The sequence below is a fragment of the Aspergillus oryzae genome, chromosome 6, assembly GCF_000184455.2.
Source record: "Aspergillus oryzae RIB40 DNA, chromosome 6".
Taxonomy (NCBI): Eukaryota; Fungi; Ascomycota; class Eurotiomycetes; order Eurotiales; family Aspergillaceae; genus Aspergillus; species Aspergillus oryzae.
The window spans coordinates 2334989-2354012 of NC_036440.1; the positions used below are offsets into that span (position 1 = coordinate 2334989).

The 19024-nt window shown below is 48.6% G+C and overlaps 7 protein-coding genes across 7 annotated transcripts; 5 read left to right on the forward strand and 2 right to left on the reverse strand.

Annotated features, from left to right (window-relative positions):
• Positions 1-628: 628 nt before the first annotated feature.
• Positions 629-3359, forward strand: AO090038000497 (ATP-binding protein; the record flags this gene model as incomplete). Its single annotated transcript, XM_023238257.1, has 7 exons — positions 629-1094; positions 1166-1380; positions 1433-1696; positions 1785-1879; positions 1935-2620; positions 2684-2752; positions 2800-3359. The coding sequence occupies 7 exons, from the start codon at positions 629-631 to the stop codon at positions 3357-3359; spliced, it is 2355 nt and encodes a 784-aa protein (XP_023093166.1).
• An 813-nt stretch (positions 3360-4172) lies between these two features.
• Positions 4173-4680, reverse strand: AO090038000496 (uncharacterized protein; the record flags this gene model as incomplete). The annotated part of the gene is made up of 2 exons (XM_023238258.1): positions 4173-4202; positions 4378-4680. 2 exons carry the CDS (start codon positions 4678-4680, stop codon positions 4173-4175), a joined length of 333 nt encoding a protein of 110 aa, XP_023093165.1.
• A 1296-nt stretch (positions 4681-5976) lies between these two features.
• Positions 5977-8594, forward strand: AO090038000495 (bifunctional terpene synthase/polyprenyl synthetase family protein; the record flags this gene model as incomplete). The annotated part of the gene is made up of 9 exons (XM_023238259.1): positions 5977-6277; positions 6326-6372; positions 6445-6692; positions 6748-7418; positions 7504-7612; positions 7689-7954; positions 8018-8078; positions 8139-8220; positions 8277-8594. 9 exons carry the CDS (start codon positions 5977-5979, stop codon positions 8592-8594), a joined length of 2103 nt encoding a protein of 700 aa, XP_023093164.1.
• Positions 8595-9151: 557 nt separating this feature from the next.
• On the forward strand, positions 9152-10695 carry AO090038000494 (Zn(II)2Cys6 transcription factor domain-containing protein; the record flags this gene model as incomplete). Its single annotated transcript, XM_001825359.1, has 2 exons — positions 9152-9208; positions 9349-10695. The coding sequence occupies 2 exons, from the start codon at positions 9152-9154 to the stop codon at positions 10693-10695; spliced, it is 1404 nt and encodes a 467-aa protein (XP_001825411.1).
• A 293-nt stretch (positions 10696-10988) lies between these two features.
• On the reverse strand, positions 10989-12113 carry AO090038000493 (uncharacterized protein; the record flags this gene model as incomplete). The annotated part of the gene is made up of 1 exon (XM_001825358.1): positions 10989-12113. One exon carries the CDS (start codon positions 12111-12113, stop codon positions 10989-10991), a length of 1125 nt encoding a protein of 374 aa, XP_001825410.1.
• A 1285-nt stretch (positions 12114-13398) lies between these two features.
• On the forward strand, positions 13399-15109 carry AO090038000492 (uncharacterized protein; the record flags this gene model as incomplete). The annotated part of the gene is made up of 2 exons (XM_023238260.1): positions 13399-13616; positions 13897-15109. 2 exons carry the CDS (start codon positions 13399-13401, stop codon positions 15107-15109), a joined length of 1431 nt encoding a protein of 476 aa, XP_023093163.1.
• A 1246-nt stretch (positions 15110-16355) lies between these two features.
• Positions 16356-17720, forward strand: AO090038000491 (uncharacterized protein; the record flags this gene model as incomplete). Its single annotated transcript, XM_001825356.1, has 1 exon — positions 16356-17720. One exon carries the CDS (start codon positions 16356-16358, stop codon positions 17718-17720), a length of 1365 nt encoding a protein of 454 aa, XP_001825408.1.
• Between the last annotated feature and the right edge of the window lie 1304 nt (positions 17721-19024).

Below are 19024 nucleotides of genomic sequence, written 5' to 3' on the forward strand. Positions count from 1 at the left end.
GAGGTTGCTCAACTCAGAAAGAAGAAAACGGTGGTAGAATCGCGTATATTATTATGCACCTGGTAGGCGACAGTGTAGAGCCTACCTAGAAAGATACAAAGCTGGCAATTGTATCCGGTGTAGTCAGCAGCTGGTGTTAAATGTGATGTGTCCCATCGTGGAGGTACCACCAGGTGAGGGTGACCAAGGGATAGGCTGCTCTAGTACTGCCTGGAGGAGAATGAGGCTCAACTGGTAAGGCCATTATTGTGTTCTAGCCACTCTAAGGCTACCATGCGACCGGAAACACCCTTTCCTAGGACTGTTTCTTTGGTTGGGAGGCGGCATGCAGGGATGCACCTCGTTGGTCGTCACACTGTAAACCTTTAGGCATCACAAGGAGCTGCCTGCCACCTACAATTGGTGACTGATAAACTATATCATTCATGTTTATCTGAGCCATTACATATAAGACTCATGAGAACCTGACTCTTTGAAATACTACTCCCGATCAGTCTAGTTGGTTTCCCAGGACGTCTTCGATTCTACACTGTCTCTGTGCGCCCATTGAAATTTCATTTGATTCCACTTAGAAAGGAGAAGGAAAAACAAATACAAAAGGTTGATATTTCTTGACCGCAAAAACAAAATGGATGCGACCATTGCAATCGAAAACACCTCACGCAACGACGAAGTGAAGATGCAGGTACTGCAGAGCGTTGATGGTCTCAACGACCACGGCAAGACCCAAGCTAAGACCACCCACGACACTCCGGTTCCAGAATCTGTGATGCATGATCTTCAGCGTAGTCCCGCAACTGGCCAAGATCACCCAGTCTTTGAGTTCTCGGCTGAGCTTCAGTGTCCCCTCAATGAGACTTCTGCGGCAAACCCTGACAATCATCTAGCATTCACAGCCAAGTCCACGCTTGACAATAGCATTGTCACTTCCCTCGGTGGAGAGGAGGCCGCCAGAGACCTTCTCAAGTCCGTTTTGTCGTCAGTTTTGGGCATGTACTCTGAGATCATTAACGACGAGATTCGGCAAGCTCGGGACGATTCTCGTCCCAAGGACGCGCCAGTGCATGATTGTACATGCTTCACTGGCTCTGCGAGTAAGCTAATTATGATCGATGTATAGCTGAAACTCAGGTGATTAACATGCTAACACGGAGCTATATTAAAGAGCCTGAATCTATACCTGAGCCCCAGACTCAGACCGAGACCGAGACCGAGACCGAACCTGAACATGAACCTAGCCAAACTGCAGAAAGCAGCGCAGCGGACACCCCCAAAGAGACTGAATATGAAATCGTGGCCCCAGAAGATATGGAGGTTTCGCTATGCAAGGTTGATGATGTGAGACCGACCCCTTTAGTACACGAAGCGCGCTCAGTCCCCGTGACCGCACCACGCTAAGCATACATGTTCGCTCTAGGTCTATGACAAAAAGCTCAAGCAACGGACCTTCCTCCCTTATGATCCCGCGAGAGGAGCTATCGAAGAGGACGACAACTTGTCAAGCGACAAGTACGGTAAGTGGGTGTTGGTACTAAGACGCGTGTTCAACAGATGGGACCAATCGTTGAGCGAAGTCTGCATCGATATTAAGAGCCCATTGGTATTTGACGTGCTACACAAGGCTCTCCGCGATGAAAGAGCAAGTCTCGACGTGGAACCTTCCCTACCATGGCCAAACGACGGCATCTTTCGATGGGTAAGCATGGAACGGGGCTACAAGATGAATATGCTGTCAACTAAATTGCTACTAGAGAAACTTGATTAGAGATTTTGCTGAAAAAAAGGGTGAACTCTGTGTGAAGCACGTCAACGTGCTGCTGCAGCTTGTCGAGGAGAAATACGCGTCGGTTATTAGCGACATTGAGCACATGTTTCCAAAGTAAGGGATCTCTTCCAACATACTTGCTGGACTCACTTTAATACGGGGCTTTCAGAGGAACTACTACGTTCAAAATCTTGCGAGAAGCCTTTTTCCCCAAGGACATCATTGTTGATGGAAATGCGGACATACCACGAGCATACCGGGTCCTTGCCGCTGACTACAGAGCCGATCAATACGGAAATAAATGGCTCCAAATCAAAGCAGTATATATCGACTACGATGGGAATAGGTTTGGGACGAGGAAGGTGAAATTCACAATTGGGGATTTTCCCGGGATTCGGTATTTCTCTGATCTTGATGTGTTCCCATTGAAGTATCACTCAAATCACCCCCACGTTATCGACAATCTTGTGGCTCGAGGCCGGCGGTTTGTGGATTTACAGGGTCAACATTTTAAAGCACACAGAGATGTGTCGCAGAACAAACTCCGCCGAGTGATGGTAGATACTGCCGCTATGAAACGCCTTGGCTCGTGCAACATCGAGGTACGCGATATCGAGAGTGAACTTATTGATGGTCAATTGACCGAGGAGCATCTCATGCTGTGTACCGATACGATTCCGGCGTTCTCCTTCGAGGATAAGAGGAGCATTACGGTAAACATCGATGATCTCGAAGACATTGTGTTCAACCAACAGCTTTTTCACCAGCTTGTACTCCCAGCGCCTACCAAGGAAATAGTGCGTGTTATGGTAAAGAGCCACGTCAATGGCGTGGACTTTGACGACTTTACTAAACGTTCGTGTCCCCGTTTCCATATTCCGGGGTAGAAGGCATTACTAATACAGTTAACTCACCTAGGCAAGGGAAAAGGTCTCATTATGCTGCTACATGGCCCTCCTGGGGTAGGAAAGACAATGACGGCCGAAGGTGATTACGAATCCTCATTTACAACAGGATAAGCTGACCCACAACAGCTGTTGCCGAGTATAGCCAGCGACCACTGTATACAGTTACGTCAGGAGAATTGGGTGCTGACTCCAAGGACCTCGAGCGGCATCTGAACTGTGCTCTTGACATCGCGAAAGCCTTCCGTGCCGTACTACTTCTTGATGAGGCTGACGTCTTCATGGAAGAACGATCGACTAAGAACATCTCACATAATGCGTTGGTTGCAGTCTTCCTCCGGCTTCTGGAGTATTACCAGGGCATCCTGATTCTCACCACAAACCGAGTGAAGAACATCGATGATGCATTCCATTCCCGTATCCACATGACTCTTAAATACCCGAATCTGGGTGTCGAAGCTCGGGGCAAAATATGGCAGAACTTTGGGGAGCATATTGGCGGCCTTGAGCTGTCTGAACACGAATACCATCAACTTGCACAACGCGAGCTTAACGGACGCCAGATCAAGAATGTATTTGGGTTGTGCAAAGCTTTGGCGGCTGATAAAGGGCAGGAAATCTCTATAGATCTCATAATGATGGTCCTCGATGTTATGGAGTCTCAGACGCCCAGACTTGGCACAATTTAAGGAGACAGTCTTCCCGGTTTCTTACTATTTTCGGGGCAATACACTTTGACTGCATCTATTGCGTTTTAGCACATAGAATACCATTATAAATTAGGTGTAGGTTAATCACTCAATACAACACCCTCGTGATTCATATCACAGAGCCCTGCTAAGATCGCATCGGGGCTAATATCGCTCGCCGTCCGGAATATGAGGCATCTTAATTCTTGCTTCTCAAAAGGCCTTGTAGTGTTTGTTCCTATAGACTTTCTATATTCTGAAGCGACATTATCTTCTGTCAGCTGATCAGCTCTTCTAAGCGGTCACCTGATGCACAACCATATTCTAGGCTTCCTTTGTCTATCAGACAAAAGATCAATCATCTACATCCAATCCATCTAGGCTCTATCAACTTTTTCTCGTTGTGGTTAAGCTTGTCCATGGGAACTTTGACCAAAAGGGGAGACAGAGGCAAAGCTTCCGCTATGATATGAGCCAGTTCATCACCAGTGAAGGCCTTTTCCCCTCCTGGTAGAGAAGACATGTTGACAATTGCAGCCTTTCAAACGAGGCGTTGTGTTCAAGTTTAGGCAAGTCATGTCATTCCCCTCATTGCCGCAAATCTAATACAGCGCAGCTATTTCAACATTTCTTGGTACGTTCCTGTCCACACTCCCAGTGGCAATCGCGATCCTCTTCCCGCCGTCAGCCTGCATCCATTTAACAGGACCAGATGGTATGCATTCACTTGGTGTAGTCCACTGTAGGTGTTGTCGAATGCCATGGTCAAGGTCTGGGAGCATTCCATTCTGGAACGCAAAGCCCCCTCCGAATTTAGTCGGAATATTCTCCTTGTCGATATACCTTTCCAGGGTCGTATAGACGTCTGATTGCTTCAGAACCACCACTTTAGCTGCTGTAACTGGATCCACCCATTTCTTGAAGATGCTCCATATCGTGGAGAAATACGAAGGAACGTTGCAAACCTAGTACAGAATTCATTAGGGCATGCCTCTTTACTTCCTCTTGATGAACTCACAAAGATACGCTCAATAGTCTCTGGGTAACATGTCATCAATATCCAGCTGACCTCCTGCGCAAAATCTTTCAGATTCCAGGCTTGCTTAACTGAAACCACAGATGCGTCTACGATATACACTGCATTGCTGACAGGCGTCAACGGATTTGGCCGGTCATCCATAGCCGAACAAAGAGGAAGGACGAAACGGGTCAAGCTATCATGAAACACTGTCGCCCGCTGAGCCATGTTCGGCCCAGCTGTGGAGGTCACAGTTGGGTCAGTGCAACAAGACATATCCCGCGTTTTCTTCCACTGTGCCATTGCGGCTTGGTCATAGTGAGCCATGTCTACCATCAGGATTGGTAATCCACGTTTGTCTCGGCGGCCAGTCCAATGGGGATACTAATGTACAGTCCTGTTAGTCGACAGTAGCAAGAGCGGAACAATGCAGGACTAACGAATCTGCGCGTATCTTCAAAGTCGTCTACATGGATTGTCATATAAAGATGAAGGACATGTTGTTCTTCGCGAAATCTGGTTGCCTCTTCAAGTTGCTGGAGGGCTCTATGTGGGTTGAGATGACTTGCTTTGAAAAATCGTCTACTTTTGTCAATACAGAACGTAAGTACAGGCATGTCGTTTAGTGGAAGCTTACAATAACGTGACTTCGTCATTGATCCCATCCTGGACGTCCCCCGTGTCTAGGCCTTTGGGTCTTTCCGAAAGCCCATGTTCCGTACACAGACGGTTGAAAGTCGTGAATCGTTCTATCTCTTCCTTACTCAACCCCATCACAGAAATATGGCGTTTGATTGCGCCCAATACTGTCTAATATCCTCAACGAAAGTTTGGACGCTGAGATTAGAAACTACTAGGGCACAGCACCAGAGGCCATGGAAGGCCCAGTTGTATCAAGTCTGCATCCGGCGAAGGTGGAATGCATGACGTTAGCTAAGGCATGGGAGAAGTGATTACTGTGGAGACAAGATAGCCTTCTACTGTGACAACCCGAGCCATTGCACATACTAGGTTCAAGAATGACCATTGACCTTGTTTCACTCCAACAGCGGAGAGGCATTGTTGCCATCCAGCCTTGGTAGGATGTCAAAATCGCGCGCCAAGAACCGAGCAACATTCACAACATTGACGTCAAACTGTGATCAATATCGGGCGGCGCCTTTTTCCGCAGCGTTCTCTGCCAAACCATAAACCGAACTGGCGGGACCGAGTGGACCAAGCTTTGGCAGATTGAGAGCCGTGGTTCGTGTTCCCGGTGACGATCCACTTAGCGAGCCACTCACAGCTAGCATTTCGAGATCTTTGTGCAGGGGATCGACAATCTCGACCAGGTTTTCGGCTCAACTAGGTTCGTCAAAACAGGGTCGAAACAGCTTGCTTAAACTCCTTCCGAGGGCTAAATGTCGGATCCACATTAGCCGGATTATAGGGCGGTTCATCCATCCGGCCAATTTCATCACAGTTGACGAGCCACTGCGCCATCATGTAATGAATGTGCAGGCTGTCTGGCAACTTGCTAGATGGGTTTCTATTTAAAAGAGCCATGATGAAGTCGAGCTTCCGAATCCACAGGTCTCCAATGAGTCTTGAACCGATACAATGGAACAGACAATCTCGAATTTTGAAGACGACACATCATATCGCGTTGAGCGCGGGTCGCCGGATATTGAAGGCTTCTGTCGCCACTATGCCCTGCGCCGGCACAAGTACGAGGAGAAGGCAAACCTAGGCTCCCTCCAGTGCCGAGCAGACTGGGTGAAGTACATCGGTCCTATCGAGAGATGGGGAAGTTGGAATCCTTACGAAGGTCACTTCGGTTCTGTGGTCCTCCCGCTGTGCAAGCCTGACAGACTTGCAATCATTAGTTACATCTTCGAGTGTATGGATAATCTCACTATAGGTTCTTATAGTTTAGCCTATGCTAACAACGGAACTCCTTTTTCTCTAGATGCATTTTTGTACGATAATGTTGTTGAGTCGTCTGCCAAAGCAACAGTAAGTAAACACGGACAAACTGATTTTGATACTGCTAGGGGTAGCTGGAGTCTAACACGCTACAAAATACAGTTAAACACACATGCGGATAATATCGGCCTGGATGAAACGGAATACAGAACTATACGATCGGTATCAGGAACAAAACAGATTCAGTCCAAGATGATGCTCGAACTACTCTCCATTGATCCAACATGCGCGGAAGTGGTTCTTGACTCTTGGAAAACGATGATCGCTACAACTGCAAGGCATGATAAAGCAAAACCGTTCAGTAATTTAGAGGATTATGTGAACTACCGAATCATTGACACTGGGGCGCCGTAAGTATACGGATATCTGAAAGTTTGTCCGTATCCAAATTCTAACAAATCTTAGTTTCGTTGACACGTTGATGCGCTTTGGCATGGGCATCCTGCTGACAGAGGAAGAGATTGAGACTGTTACCCCTATTGTGAAACCTTGTTATGCGGCGCTAGGCTTAGCGAACGATTACTTTTCATTTGACGTTGAGTGGAAGGAATTTCAGGAGAGACAGTCCGATGAAGGTGCCATGACAAACGCCGTCTGGCTCTTTATGCAGTGGAACAATGTTGATGTTGCCACTGCAAAGAAACTGGTGTGGGAGGTAACAAACCGGTATGAGGAAGAATACCAGAGGCGTGTGGAGGAGTTCATCGCGGGTGAAGGACGCAATGCCGCCAAATTACATACTTACTTACGAGCGTTGGCCTACCAGATTCCTGGCAATATAGCCTGGAGTTTGCGTTGTCCCCGGTATCATCCCGAGCTTTGCGACGAGGCAGGCCGCCTTCTGGAGGATGAAATGTGCTCTGAAACGGCAACTAATGTGTTAGGTCACCCTGTGGAGCATGAACGAGGCTCGAATACAACCGGATCGGAGAAGTCGCCGGTATGGACTGCCGATGATAATTCCTCGAAAAGGTCCTCGGTATCTTCTATTGATGCAATCGAGGAAGAAGCTGAGTCACCTAAGCCGGAGCAACTGGGTACGGAGGTAGGAATCTTCGCAATTCATCATAGTAGATGTAATTCAAAATGTGGTTCTGACCAAACCTGGAATTCAGCACCTTTTAGGTCCGGCCGACTAGATTCGCTCCCTTCCGTCCAAAGGTGTCCGAGAAGCATTCGTTGATGCGATGAATGTTTGGCTGGTGCTTCCGAACGATGTCGTGAATCGCGTCAAATCGATCGCAGAAACGCTTCATAACGCGTCTCTATTGTGAGCTGGCACAATCTTCATGTCTGATATGACTTTAACAAAGTAGCAAACGCTGACGGTTCACCTTCAACCCTAGGTTAGACGATATCGAAGACTCATCGCCACTCCGTCGGGGTCAACCAGCAGCACATACAATTTTCGGCCAGGGCCAAACCATCAACTCAGCGAATTACCTACTAATACAGGCCATGCATCAAGTAAGACAGCTCGATAATCAGCGGTGCATGGATGTTTTTGTCGAAGAGATGCGGAACCTTTTCATCGGTCAGAGCTTCGATCTCTACTGGACTCGACAGGGCGAGTGTCCATCACAGGATGAATACCTGGAAATGATTAGTCAAAGTACCTGATTCTCCTCTACGTGTCTGTGGTCGTGTACTGATGATTATTTCCTTTAAGAAACAGGCGGTCTCTTTCGTTTACTTACTCGGCTGATGACGGAAAAGGCATCGACACAACATAACAGGTACAACTCTTTTCAGATCTTGGAAATGCTATAGGTCAATGCTAATCTCTTCCTCAATAGTACTATCACACTTGACTCGCTCGTCAGCCTATTGGGTCAATACTTCCAGATTCGCGACGATTATAAGAATCTAACAGAAGACGTGAGAAGCTACCAACCATTGGCTTCGTCTCCTATATACTGACAATTACATTACAGTATGCAATCCAGAAAGGCTTCTGCGAAGACCTCGACGAGGGCAAATATTCGTTTCCATTAGTTCATGCGCTTACCACGCAACCACGAAACTTCCAACTACGTGGCATCTTGCGGGAATCACGAAACACGGGAGGCATGAGTCTGCCCCTCAAACAATGTGTCCTTGAACAGCTCAAGCAGGCTGGAAGCATGGAGTATACACACTTGATACTGGGTAAGCTAATGAAGGATATCATGTGTGAGATTGGGTCCCTTGAGCAGAAGACGGGGTGCTCGAACTGGGTGCTACGACTTTTGATGACACGACTGCGAGTTTAAGGAGGTTTGCTACTTTTGATGCTTTAGAGAGTATACTATGAGATTTTATAATTAAGACGTTGTATTTAATTATGTCCTCATTGAGGAACGCGCGATCAGAAGTATATATTCTTGAGCACGTGGAAGTCCAACGCAAACCCTAAATCAACGACGAGAGAGAAACCTCAGGCCCCACCCTTCTTAGTTTTTCCGATACATACTACTCAAGTGAGGTTTGGCTTTCTTTCTGTTGAGATTATATGGCATACTCTAATCCAGACTTGTCAATGCAGTCATCCACTCGCCCAATAAAGTGGGGCTCGTATTCTCGACCAATCCCACGATCGAAACAGCAACCACTAACCATATCGAGAGTGAAACAACCTCCATAAAGCGATTTCCATGCCAATCCATGCTCGATCAGGTAGAATTGGTCTGGGCAGGGAAAAGACCCTGTCAGGGGCCCCCACTTGCGGTCGTATTCTCAGCATATTTCCTCTTCGAGCTGACACCAGCGACATATCGTCAACGACTGCATACACAGCACCCGATCGTCGTTCCATATAGAGTACACTAGAATGGTCGGAGTTCCGAAAAGCAATGCGTGTCGGACATGTTTGCGGAGGCGGGTCAAGGTTAGTCTCAGCTCTTATTGAGTCTATTTCCCTTGAAGGGAGTAAGGACCCAAATCCCTGCTCTCCTGATAGAATCGCGGGGATCTACGTCTGCATGCAAGAAGAAAGCATCTTCTCTAATACAAGTTCAAAACCCACAGTGCGACCTGACCCAACCATTCTGTAATCAATGCACCAAGCGGAATCTCGACTGCCCCGGCTACGAAAAGCGGTGGAAATTCATGCACCAAACCAAAGGCTCGATCCAAAAAGACCAGCAACGAAACACCCGGAGCCAGCTCCAACCCCACACAGAAGCTGCCCTGGTCCAAGCGCGCCAAAGCATCGACGAACGGGTGGAGCCGAACCTAGCGGCCGCAGCTCTAGACCTGCAACAGAAGGAGGTCTTTTGCACGTTCCTACTAACCAGTTTCCCCGCCCAGTTCGCCTCCTGTGGGAAACGCGTTGAGGTCAACTGGATCGATTATGCGAGACGTCCGCTTCTCACTGCACCCCAGGCGCTGGTCTGGGCGTACCGCGCGCTGGCGACTGTTTTCATTGGCCGGAAGTATCATGATATGGAGAAGGTTACTTGCAGTCGACATATGTATAGCCGGGCTTTGAACTATTTGGCTGGAGTGATTCAGCATCCAAAGTTCGCTACTACGGAGGAGGCTCTTGCCTCTGGTATCCTGTTGACTATGTATGAGATGGTGGACGGGATTACGGGGGCGTCATGGCTGACGCATACGCGCGGACTGGCGACGATGATCCAGATGCGTGGACAAGACGTCCACCGGTCCGGGTTTGGATTAACCTTGTTGAAATCCTGTCGGGCCTTTTTGGTCGCCGACTCTTTGATCCGTGGGGAACACTGCTTCCTCGGCGAGCCACAATGGAGGGCGTTTCTCAGCGAGTTGGCCGATATCGAAAGCCAGAGCCCAAAACGAAGCGAGCTCGGACTCATCGTCGATCGAGCATTTATAGAGATCGCCTCCTGTCCCGGATGGCTAGTCGAAACACAGAAGATGATCAAAATTGACAACCCCAATGAAAAGTCACGTGTACTGCGTGAGCTTGAGTTCAGCCATTTTCGTCTGAATAAGCTCCAAAAGGAGCTCCAACGTGCGCTCGCTCATCAACGCCAAGCCCCAGTTTTAACCTGGCAGAGATTCGTCGGTCCCATACCCTGGGACTTTGTAGATCCATTCGCGCAGTCCTCGCTGTATGGCATGCGATTGGGTATGTCACTATTATCTCAATTGCATACCGTACTTCGCTCGGACCTCCTTCGGCGGTACTATCTCACAAAGCCGTGGGACAATCCTGAGACGCCTGGCTTGCCATCGCCGAACCCGTGGAGTGCCTTGAATGGGAATGTGCAGGAATGGCAGGTTCGGTTTGATCCGGAGTATCTGAGGGATTCGTATCAGATTCATCCCAGTGGGAATGAGGATTGGATGGATCGTATTGCGATGTCGATGGGGATGTTGGGGATTCGGGCGTGATCCAGACTGTTTTCTCATTTTGCAGCAGGTATAACAACGTTGACTATATTAGTATTATAGCATCACTCTTCTACCCCAAAGCTTTTAGATTTCGATATTATTGTTGATAATACTATTAACATAGTCCCCTTTGATAACGTATGCTGTTTTTATCTGTCCGAGGCTGTGTGTACAGATATGAAGCCCGCCTTTGTTAATAATACTTTGGGTCGTCCTCCACATGCCACAGCAACATCTTGTAAGGTTTACCTACACCAAATGTCTTATTGACCGAATTCATAGGGCACTCAAGCTCACTGCGACGGAATCTTGGCAGGCGTGGGAAAGTCCACATTCCTATGGGTGAACTCTGGAAAGCCCTTGGTGCTAGGATCAATCGGGTTGGTCGACCGGATAACATCGAAATCCATGCCTGCTGGCCCGGTAAAAGCAGCACAACCCCAATTCTCGCCGCATGCATCATTGTCCTGCTTACCCGAATTTTTACCACAAGGATCCATGATCTTGCCCCCTTTTCCCGTCTTCTTATTCCCAGCCCATGCAACAATCTTGGGCTTGGGAGTCTTCCTTCTCAGCGTGTCTTGCTTGTGAGCTAAGCGATACTCGAGAGATACCATGATCTCGCCACAGCTGGCACTAGTCCGATGCTGGAGGATGGTGGGATCTTTAGGAGGGTTTCCTCCCTTTGTGTTCTTCGAACCTTGACCATTCGCTGAGCTCGTTGCCGCCTGTTCCACCGCGGCGGTCTTACCATTCTTGTGGCCCTGGCTCTGCTTGCTGACGTCGATCAAGGCTTCCATGACATCCTTAGCATTGTCCTTTAAAACACTCGTGAATTCACCATAGAACTCCGCTGGCGGGTCCGCAGGAGTCTTCTTGTCTGAACCGGGATTCTTCTTGTCTCCAGGATTCTTCTTGTCTCCAGGATTCTTCTTGTCTCCAGGATTCTTCTTATCCGAGCCAGGCTTCTTATCAGTACCAGGAGTCTTCTTCCCAGAATCAGGCTTCATTCCATCCTCCCTCTCCACGTAGATATAACGACTATGGCCGCCCTTCATGCTAGACGCAAGATAGACCTCATTACCGACTTTCATTGCAGTCATGACGCTGGGTACGTCAACGCTGTTCTTGTCTTTCTTCATGTGCTCGTTGTACATCTCCTCCCAGGCGGCTTTGGCGAGTCCGACGATATGGTCATTGGTGATTTTGCTACCGTCCTTGAAGGTGAGGATGGAGGAGTACTCGATGAATTGACTTTTGCTTGCTTTGGGAGGCTTGTTGACGTTGTCGATTACCTGGCGCTTGATGCCGAGATCTGAGGGGGCCTGCTTGGGGGCTCTCTCTTCCAATGCCACCGGGGTGGCTGCGACGAGGGTGAGGAAGAGGTAGAATAGGAAGTAACAGATTTTTGGGAGCATTTTGGAATTAGCCCCGTAGGGGTTGGGATTAGGGTATAGTAAAGAATTGTTCCAATGATTGACTGCAGTGAGAGAAAAAAATTGATAGAAAGAATGATAAATGAAAGAATGAGTGCTGAGATTCTGATTTGGAGACGGATAGAATGTAGAGGTATTTATGCTGTTTCCAGCTGTTGCTATCTACATTGAGGTCTGACGAGAAAACAGTTGTCGATACCGTTGCGGCTACTTCGATGTTGATCACTCAGTCCATCTGTGACTTCGGCACTCGCCCAGGCAATGTCTTCAGCAGCCCCTGCATATCTCTCATCTTGCGGAACTGACTTTACTTCCGATAGTGGAGCTACGCATTGCTATTGCACTTGGCGTGGACTATACTACCTGTATGCCTCTACGCGGACATACAAACAAGGCGAACAGACCATCATGAGATCCAGGGTCCAGCATATCAAACAAGTTTAGTATATCGGGTAGAAGCCGAGTCGTTGCGACCCTCTCTGCCCGCCAAGCTAGAGATCGTCGTTCCGGAGTGATGTGGATATGGCTTGGTCAAGGCCCCTATCCTAACACTATGGGATTTCATTCCAATCCAGTTTCTCTCATATGAAGGTTCTTGGACTACGTCAAAGGCACGAGAGTCATGCATCAATAGTAACTTAATCTTGCAGTTATATAGTAGCTGACTGAATTGTGAGCACCTGCGAGCATGACCTCCCTAAAGCGTTCCTCTTACTAGTCGTAAGTAACTATGCTATGAGAAGGACTACGTTTCGTTACGTAAACCATACCCATATCTGGAAGCTAAGACGATGAATAGTTCCGCTAGAGCTAGTAACTAGTACAGTATGAATAAACATACTCCCGAAACACTAATGGTGATTGTAGAGGCTGTGAATCAGTTAGTCGGGACTCGGTATAACTTCAAGGTATCAATTTGCACGTGTGGGGAGATGCCGACCCGATCTCAATTATCGGCAGCTTCCCGACGCTTCGGCACGAGCCGAGGGGGAAAGAACCTGACAACCGCTGTCGCTTGTCGGTTACCCTTGGCGTGGGTCCAGATCAGCTGCAACTGTACCCCTGAATGAGCTAATATTCAACTGAATCGCTCGTTAAGATTGGTTAGAGTCTATATACAGGTCCATCCATCACATGATCGTGTCAAATATTGCCAGTTTCGTGTTTCTTCATTCCCCACAAAGGGCCTCACTTTACAATTGACATAGACGATTCCTACTGTGTGGTAGCTCCTCCAGTAATTACCCAAAGTGTAGTCATACACCATATGCAGCCCATCTGCATTCTTACCTTCCGAAATTGCGTAAATCCACTTCTTGGCCCCAAAGTTACTCGCCTCGTATGGTCGACACTAGCTCGCAATCGTCGCTTGCAGGATCACAATAAGGGTCTCACGCTTACCCTTCTCGGCCTTCTTTCTCGAAGGAGCTTTACCTCCCATTTCCACAAAATGGCTACCAACAGCACAACCTCGCAAAAAGACAAGTAAGTCCGTGTCCTGCCTCTCAACTCAGCAGACTACTAATCGAACAAGGCCATTTTCTCAACTTCCCACAGATTGTCTAGTATCTATTCTAGATCAGCTCTCCTCAGAAGATTCGTTAACTGTGTCCACTATCTGCAAAGACCTCCGCGCATCGGCTACACCGTTTGCCTACCGCGATATTGCCCTAGACTGGAGCGCCCGGCCCTTGCGCCGACTACTGCAGTTATTGCAATTGATATTCAACAACCCCGATATAGCATCTTATATCCAACATCTCAGTCTTGTATCCTCCGAACCAGGACACTGGGAAGACACCCAGCCGGAGATAGATTGGGAAACAGAGTCCCAGAATTTCCGCGATGTCATCGACCAATCCATGAACATTGTCCGACGGGCCGGATTTCCCGACGTCGATGACTGGCACCTACCCCTAAATGGCGGGAACATCTACTGCTACGCCGCCATCTTCCTGTCACAACTTCCCAACTTAAAGTCCCTACGTCTGGACTATTCATTGGTCTGGTGGGACGGGTACCCAGGCATCATGCTCAAGCAGGCCCTCTTCTCCCCAAACGGAGTACTCTCCACATTCCAACATCTTGAGGTAGTAGACTACGGGGGCAATGTCCCCATCGCCGAAAGTGAGGATATATACAGTGACGAATCACCCGATAGCTATCCTCCATATAATCCGGACCAATTCATGGCCTGGTTCTGTCTCCCCTCGTTACGTCACTTGAATATATGGCTCCGAGACATTGAAGGACTAAGGGAAACAGTCCCGGATCTCGACCTCAGCAAACTAGAAACACTCATCCTCGCACGAACCACCATCTCCGAAGACGACGTCGCATTCTTACTCTCCCGGACGCCCAATTTAAGAAACCTCCACCTTGGGATGGCCTACGCCTGGGGCAGAGAGTTAGTTCTCCAAGATGCACCCACACTAGCTAACGCCCTAAAGTCCGTAAGCAAGACCCTACACCAACTCTCTCTGGGAGTAGAACTCTACCCATCCAACCTGGGAGACCGCTACTGGGATGGCGAAGAGGATCACTTTCACGACTCATTCCGGGATATCTTACATTCTTTCCCGAATCTGGTATCTGCGGAGATACCCCTCTCTGTTCTTATGGGTTGGTATATGCAAGATGCTCCCAAGTTGGGCCCTCTCTTGCCGAAATCAATACGCCATTTGTGTTTAAGGGAAGATCTGAGATGTTTTTATGATTTTGAGTGGGAGCAGGATGAGGTTAATGATCTGATTCGGAAGTTTATTTCTAATTGGCGTGCTTATACACCCGGGTTGAAGAGTATTACTTGGAGATTGTGGGATCAGAATTATAGTACTGGATGGGAGGAGTTTCAGGAGGATTTGCGTAAGGCTTGTGCGGATGCGGGTTTGACGTTGGAGATTGTCGTTGATGATCTTGGGACTGGGTTGTGGAGTCGGGAGTGCTCTTCTTTTGAGGGGGCGGTGGCACTGCAGTAATACAGTTTAATTGAATAATATAAGTATAGAAACTAATCTTAGTTCATGGGTAGATGAATTGGGTAGGCTATACTTGAATAAAGACATAGTCCTGGCTACGGGATTGAAGGATTTGGTTACACCTGCACATAGGACTTTATTGTGTTCAAAAAAATGCTATGTAGCCCTTTTATCAGTTGGTGACCGAAGTGCGCTGTATGATTTTATGCATTATGTTGTGGTCTCTGTGGAAAGAGTGCACTTTGAATTATATACTATTGCACGGAGGTTATCCTCATGGACAATGCATCGGACTGCTCTGACGAAGCCTATGTGGCTCAAATATCAGCATAGACAAACAACGCCGGAGCCAGAGAAATCCACGCATTCCTCTTTTCTGTTACCATGAGGGACCAGAAATGTCACGGTGTCCCCTGGAGCCTCGATTTATACCATAAGTTCAGGTGGTCAGTTATTCTTGCATGTGCAGAGAGATGTCCATCTGATAAGATAATATATATCAATGGTAAACATGGGTTAAGGTGTACCCAATTCTACAAGATGTATGTCTCATACATATATACGGTCACAACATCACCATGTATATCCAATATAACAGGCACATTCTTCACTTAAACCCAGAATATACTCTGAAGTCCAGGACAAGAAGTACATCTGACTCAGTTACATAAATACAATACAGGTATCATGGACGGTACGACAGAGAAACAGACAAACCGAGCAAACCCCCATCGTCTCCCACCATTGGTCAAAATATGGTTGCCTGACAACCACCCCCACATGGTCGTTCTCCACCAATTAGAACGATAGAACATAGCCTAGTAGGGCTGAGGGGGTGGAGAAGAAAGGATAATTTTACAGATGGAGCCGCGAAGAGCCGTTCACCATACAAATTCAGGAGGTGATGACACTCGGGATAAAAAAAGAAATTCCTCCAGAGCAGGTGACCACTGCAGGCCAACCCTCGTTATGGTCAAATTTGAGATAGTGCCGTATCCCTCCATCGTCGAGACCTTAGCAAATTCCGACAACCGGCGAACCCAGGACAATTCCACCAACGTGCTTTAGTTGACGATAGTTGAAGTTTGATTGAAGAGGTGATTGCGTGTTTGCCTTATCTTTCCCCCGCGGTTTCGGTGCCTTTTCTTGGCGGATTTATTCTTCCGTGCTGTCCTTCTTATTTCCCTATCTGTTTCACTGCGATAAATTCCAATAAATAAACCCCCGTCACGGAACAAAGAAATCGATGGCCACACCCACGAATGGCTCCTTTTTATCCGCCGTAACCACCATTGCGAACACATATCTGTCCCGCGGCCAGACGGACGAATCATCGCGCTTGTTTTCCGCACTCGCCAATCTGCGCGAGGCCGCGAACGATGACGCCATCGCGACCGCACACACATTCGGCCTTCTCGTCGTGACCTTCCTGGAAAATGGACAGTGGAAGGCAGCCGCGGACATTGGGACACTCGTCGTCGATGCAAGGGTTGCCCTGCTCGGTTCGGAGAATCCTTCCACCCTGACCGCGATGAGTAATCTTGCGGCCGCGTACTGGGGCCAGGGTCGGTGGTCGGAAGCCGCGGAACTGGGGCGAAGAGTGACTGAGATTCGGACTCGAGTACTGGGCGAGGAGCATCCACAGACGTTGAATTCCATGTCGAATTTGGCGTCCACGTATGCGAAACAGGGTCGCTTTATGGAGGCAGAGGCGATTGGATTGCGACTGTTGGAGGTTCAGGGACGGACGCGGGGAGACGGCGATCCGTCCACATTGAGTTCCATCGGGAATTTGGCGACCACATATACCGGCCTGGGGCGGTACGATGACGCGGAGCGATGGGAGCGACGGGTGGTGGAGCGGTCCGAGATGCTCTTCGGCGAGTCGCACACGTCTACGTTGACGTGGAAGTCGAATTTGGGTGTTACGTTCCGGGAACAGGGGAAGTTGGAGGAGGCGGTACGGCTTCAGTCGACGGTGCTGGACACCTGCTCGGCTTGTTTAGGGAGCAAGCATCCCCTGACTCTAAGCTCCATGGCGAATCTGGCGACCACATATCGCGACATGCAGCGGTTGAAGGAGGCAGAGGAGTTGGAGGTGAAGGTCGTGGACGGTAGTAAAGCAGTGCTAGGGGAGCATCATCCAGAGACGCTGGTGGCGGTGGGCAATCTCGCCCTCACGTATCGGTGTCAGGGGCGGCTTGGGGATGCGGCGCGACTGGGGGCAAGGGCCATGGCGTCTATGAAGACAAGTCTTGGAGAGGAGCATCCGTATACTTTGACAGCGATGGCAAACTTGGCGTTGACATATCAGCTGGAAGGTAGATCGCCTCAAGCGGAACGGATGACCTTCCAGGTGCTGCAGTTGATGCAGAGGTCCCTTGGCGAAGCGCATCCCCATACGCTGACCACAATGGCGAATCTCGGTGCCATCTACCAGTCCCAAGGGAGATGGGACGATGCAGAGAAAGTGGCGGAACAGACCGTCCGCGGTAGAGAGATGGTCCTCGGGAAGGAACATCCGGATACGCTGGCCTCGATGGAGGACTTGATGCGGGTATACCGCGTCTTGGCCGCCGATCGGACGATGCAACGCGCTGCCATGAGATAGATCCCAGCCAGTCGTTGCGCTGTGCTGGTCGGATCCGAGTGTCTGTCAGCATTTACGAGTTATGAACATTGCCATATTTGCAGTTATTCAATCTGAATTTTCGTAGAACGAGCATTGAGTCAGTCTGTCCATATTAAATTAGTAGACCATATAAGTAAGTCGACGTAAAACGTCGAGACCTAATCATTGTGTAATCAAATCCAATCCTCTGAGATCAGGTTGAGGGATGACCCGCCTGATATAAAGTCCAGACTTGCTGCACAGCCACACTGCCAAGTCCCTCAACCAGTCACAACCACATTGTATTCCGCAACAAGTAGACATTTCACTTACCCACTCCCTGTCTCAAATCCTCCAATAACAAGGCAATAGTTCTGGGCAAGGTTCGTGTGTGGGGACATCGTGTCACGGACCAATATTTGGTTAGAGTAAAGAACAGATGACGGTACGAACCTTTCAATATCCTTGAAGCTTCCAGTAGCTGCCCGTCTGGCCTGGGATTCCGGTCATGGTACTTTGTTTTCTGGTTATTACCCTTGACAGAGGAGTTGTCCTATCAGCCGCATGGGATTATCACTAGTGGTTAATCTAAATTAAGCTCTTAAATCGCCGTATGGCAATGATGTCTTCTGTCTATCTACTAATATAAACATTGCGGATCGGAGTTCGCTGCTGACTTCCCGCTGAAGCTTGCCGGTACTTCGACTTCAGGCTTCTAGCTCCAGAGTCATGAAAGAACTATCTGGGCATGGGGCCAGAGGTCCATAAGGATCACAAAGCTCAAAGCCCATGTTAGTATAGAAACGTCTTGCGCTTTCAAACGAAGAGTCTATCCCAGTCTCTAAACTCAATCTGGTATATCCTCTTTCCTTCGCCACCTTGATGAGATGCTCGACGATAACCCTCCCAACTCTTTTGCGAAAATGCGCTGCGACTGCCCTCATTGATTTCACTTCACCATGTGTTGGTGACAATTCTTCGAGTGCTCCAATTCCCATTAACTCATGGCCTTCCCAGGGAGAGTAAAAAGTGACAGTTGATTCTTGCAGGCTCTAAACGTCAAGAATATCATAGGAACCGACCATGCGATTGATTTCGGCCACATGCAAGGAAATCAAGGCAAGCACGGCTGGAGTGGAATTAATGTCGCCGATCTTGATGAGTCGGTTCTGGAGGAATGGCGTAGTGGGGCACAAGTCGTAACGCGCGGAGAGAAAGCTCGACTGCCAAATACAGTGCAGAATGCAAGTAGGACTGTTTTGATGCATTTTGGAACATTCGAAATGTTTCATATGTTTTTGTGA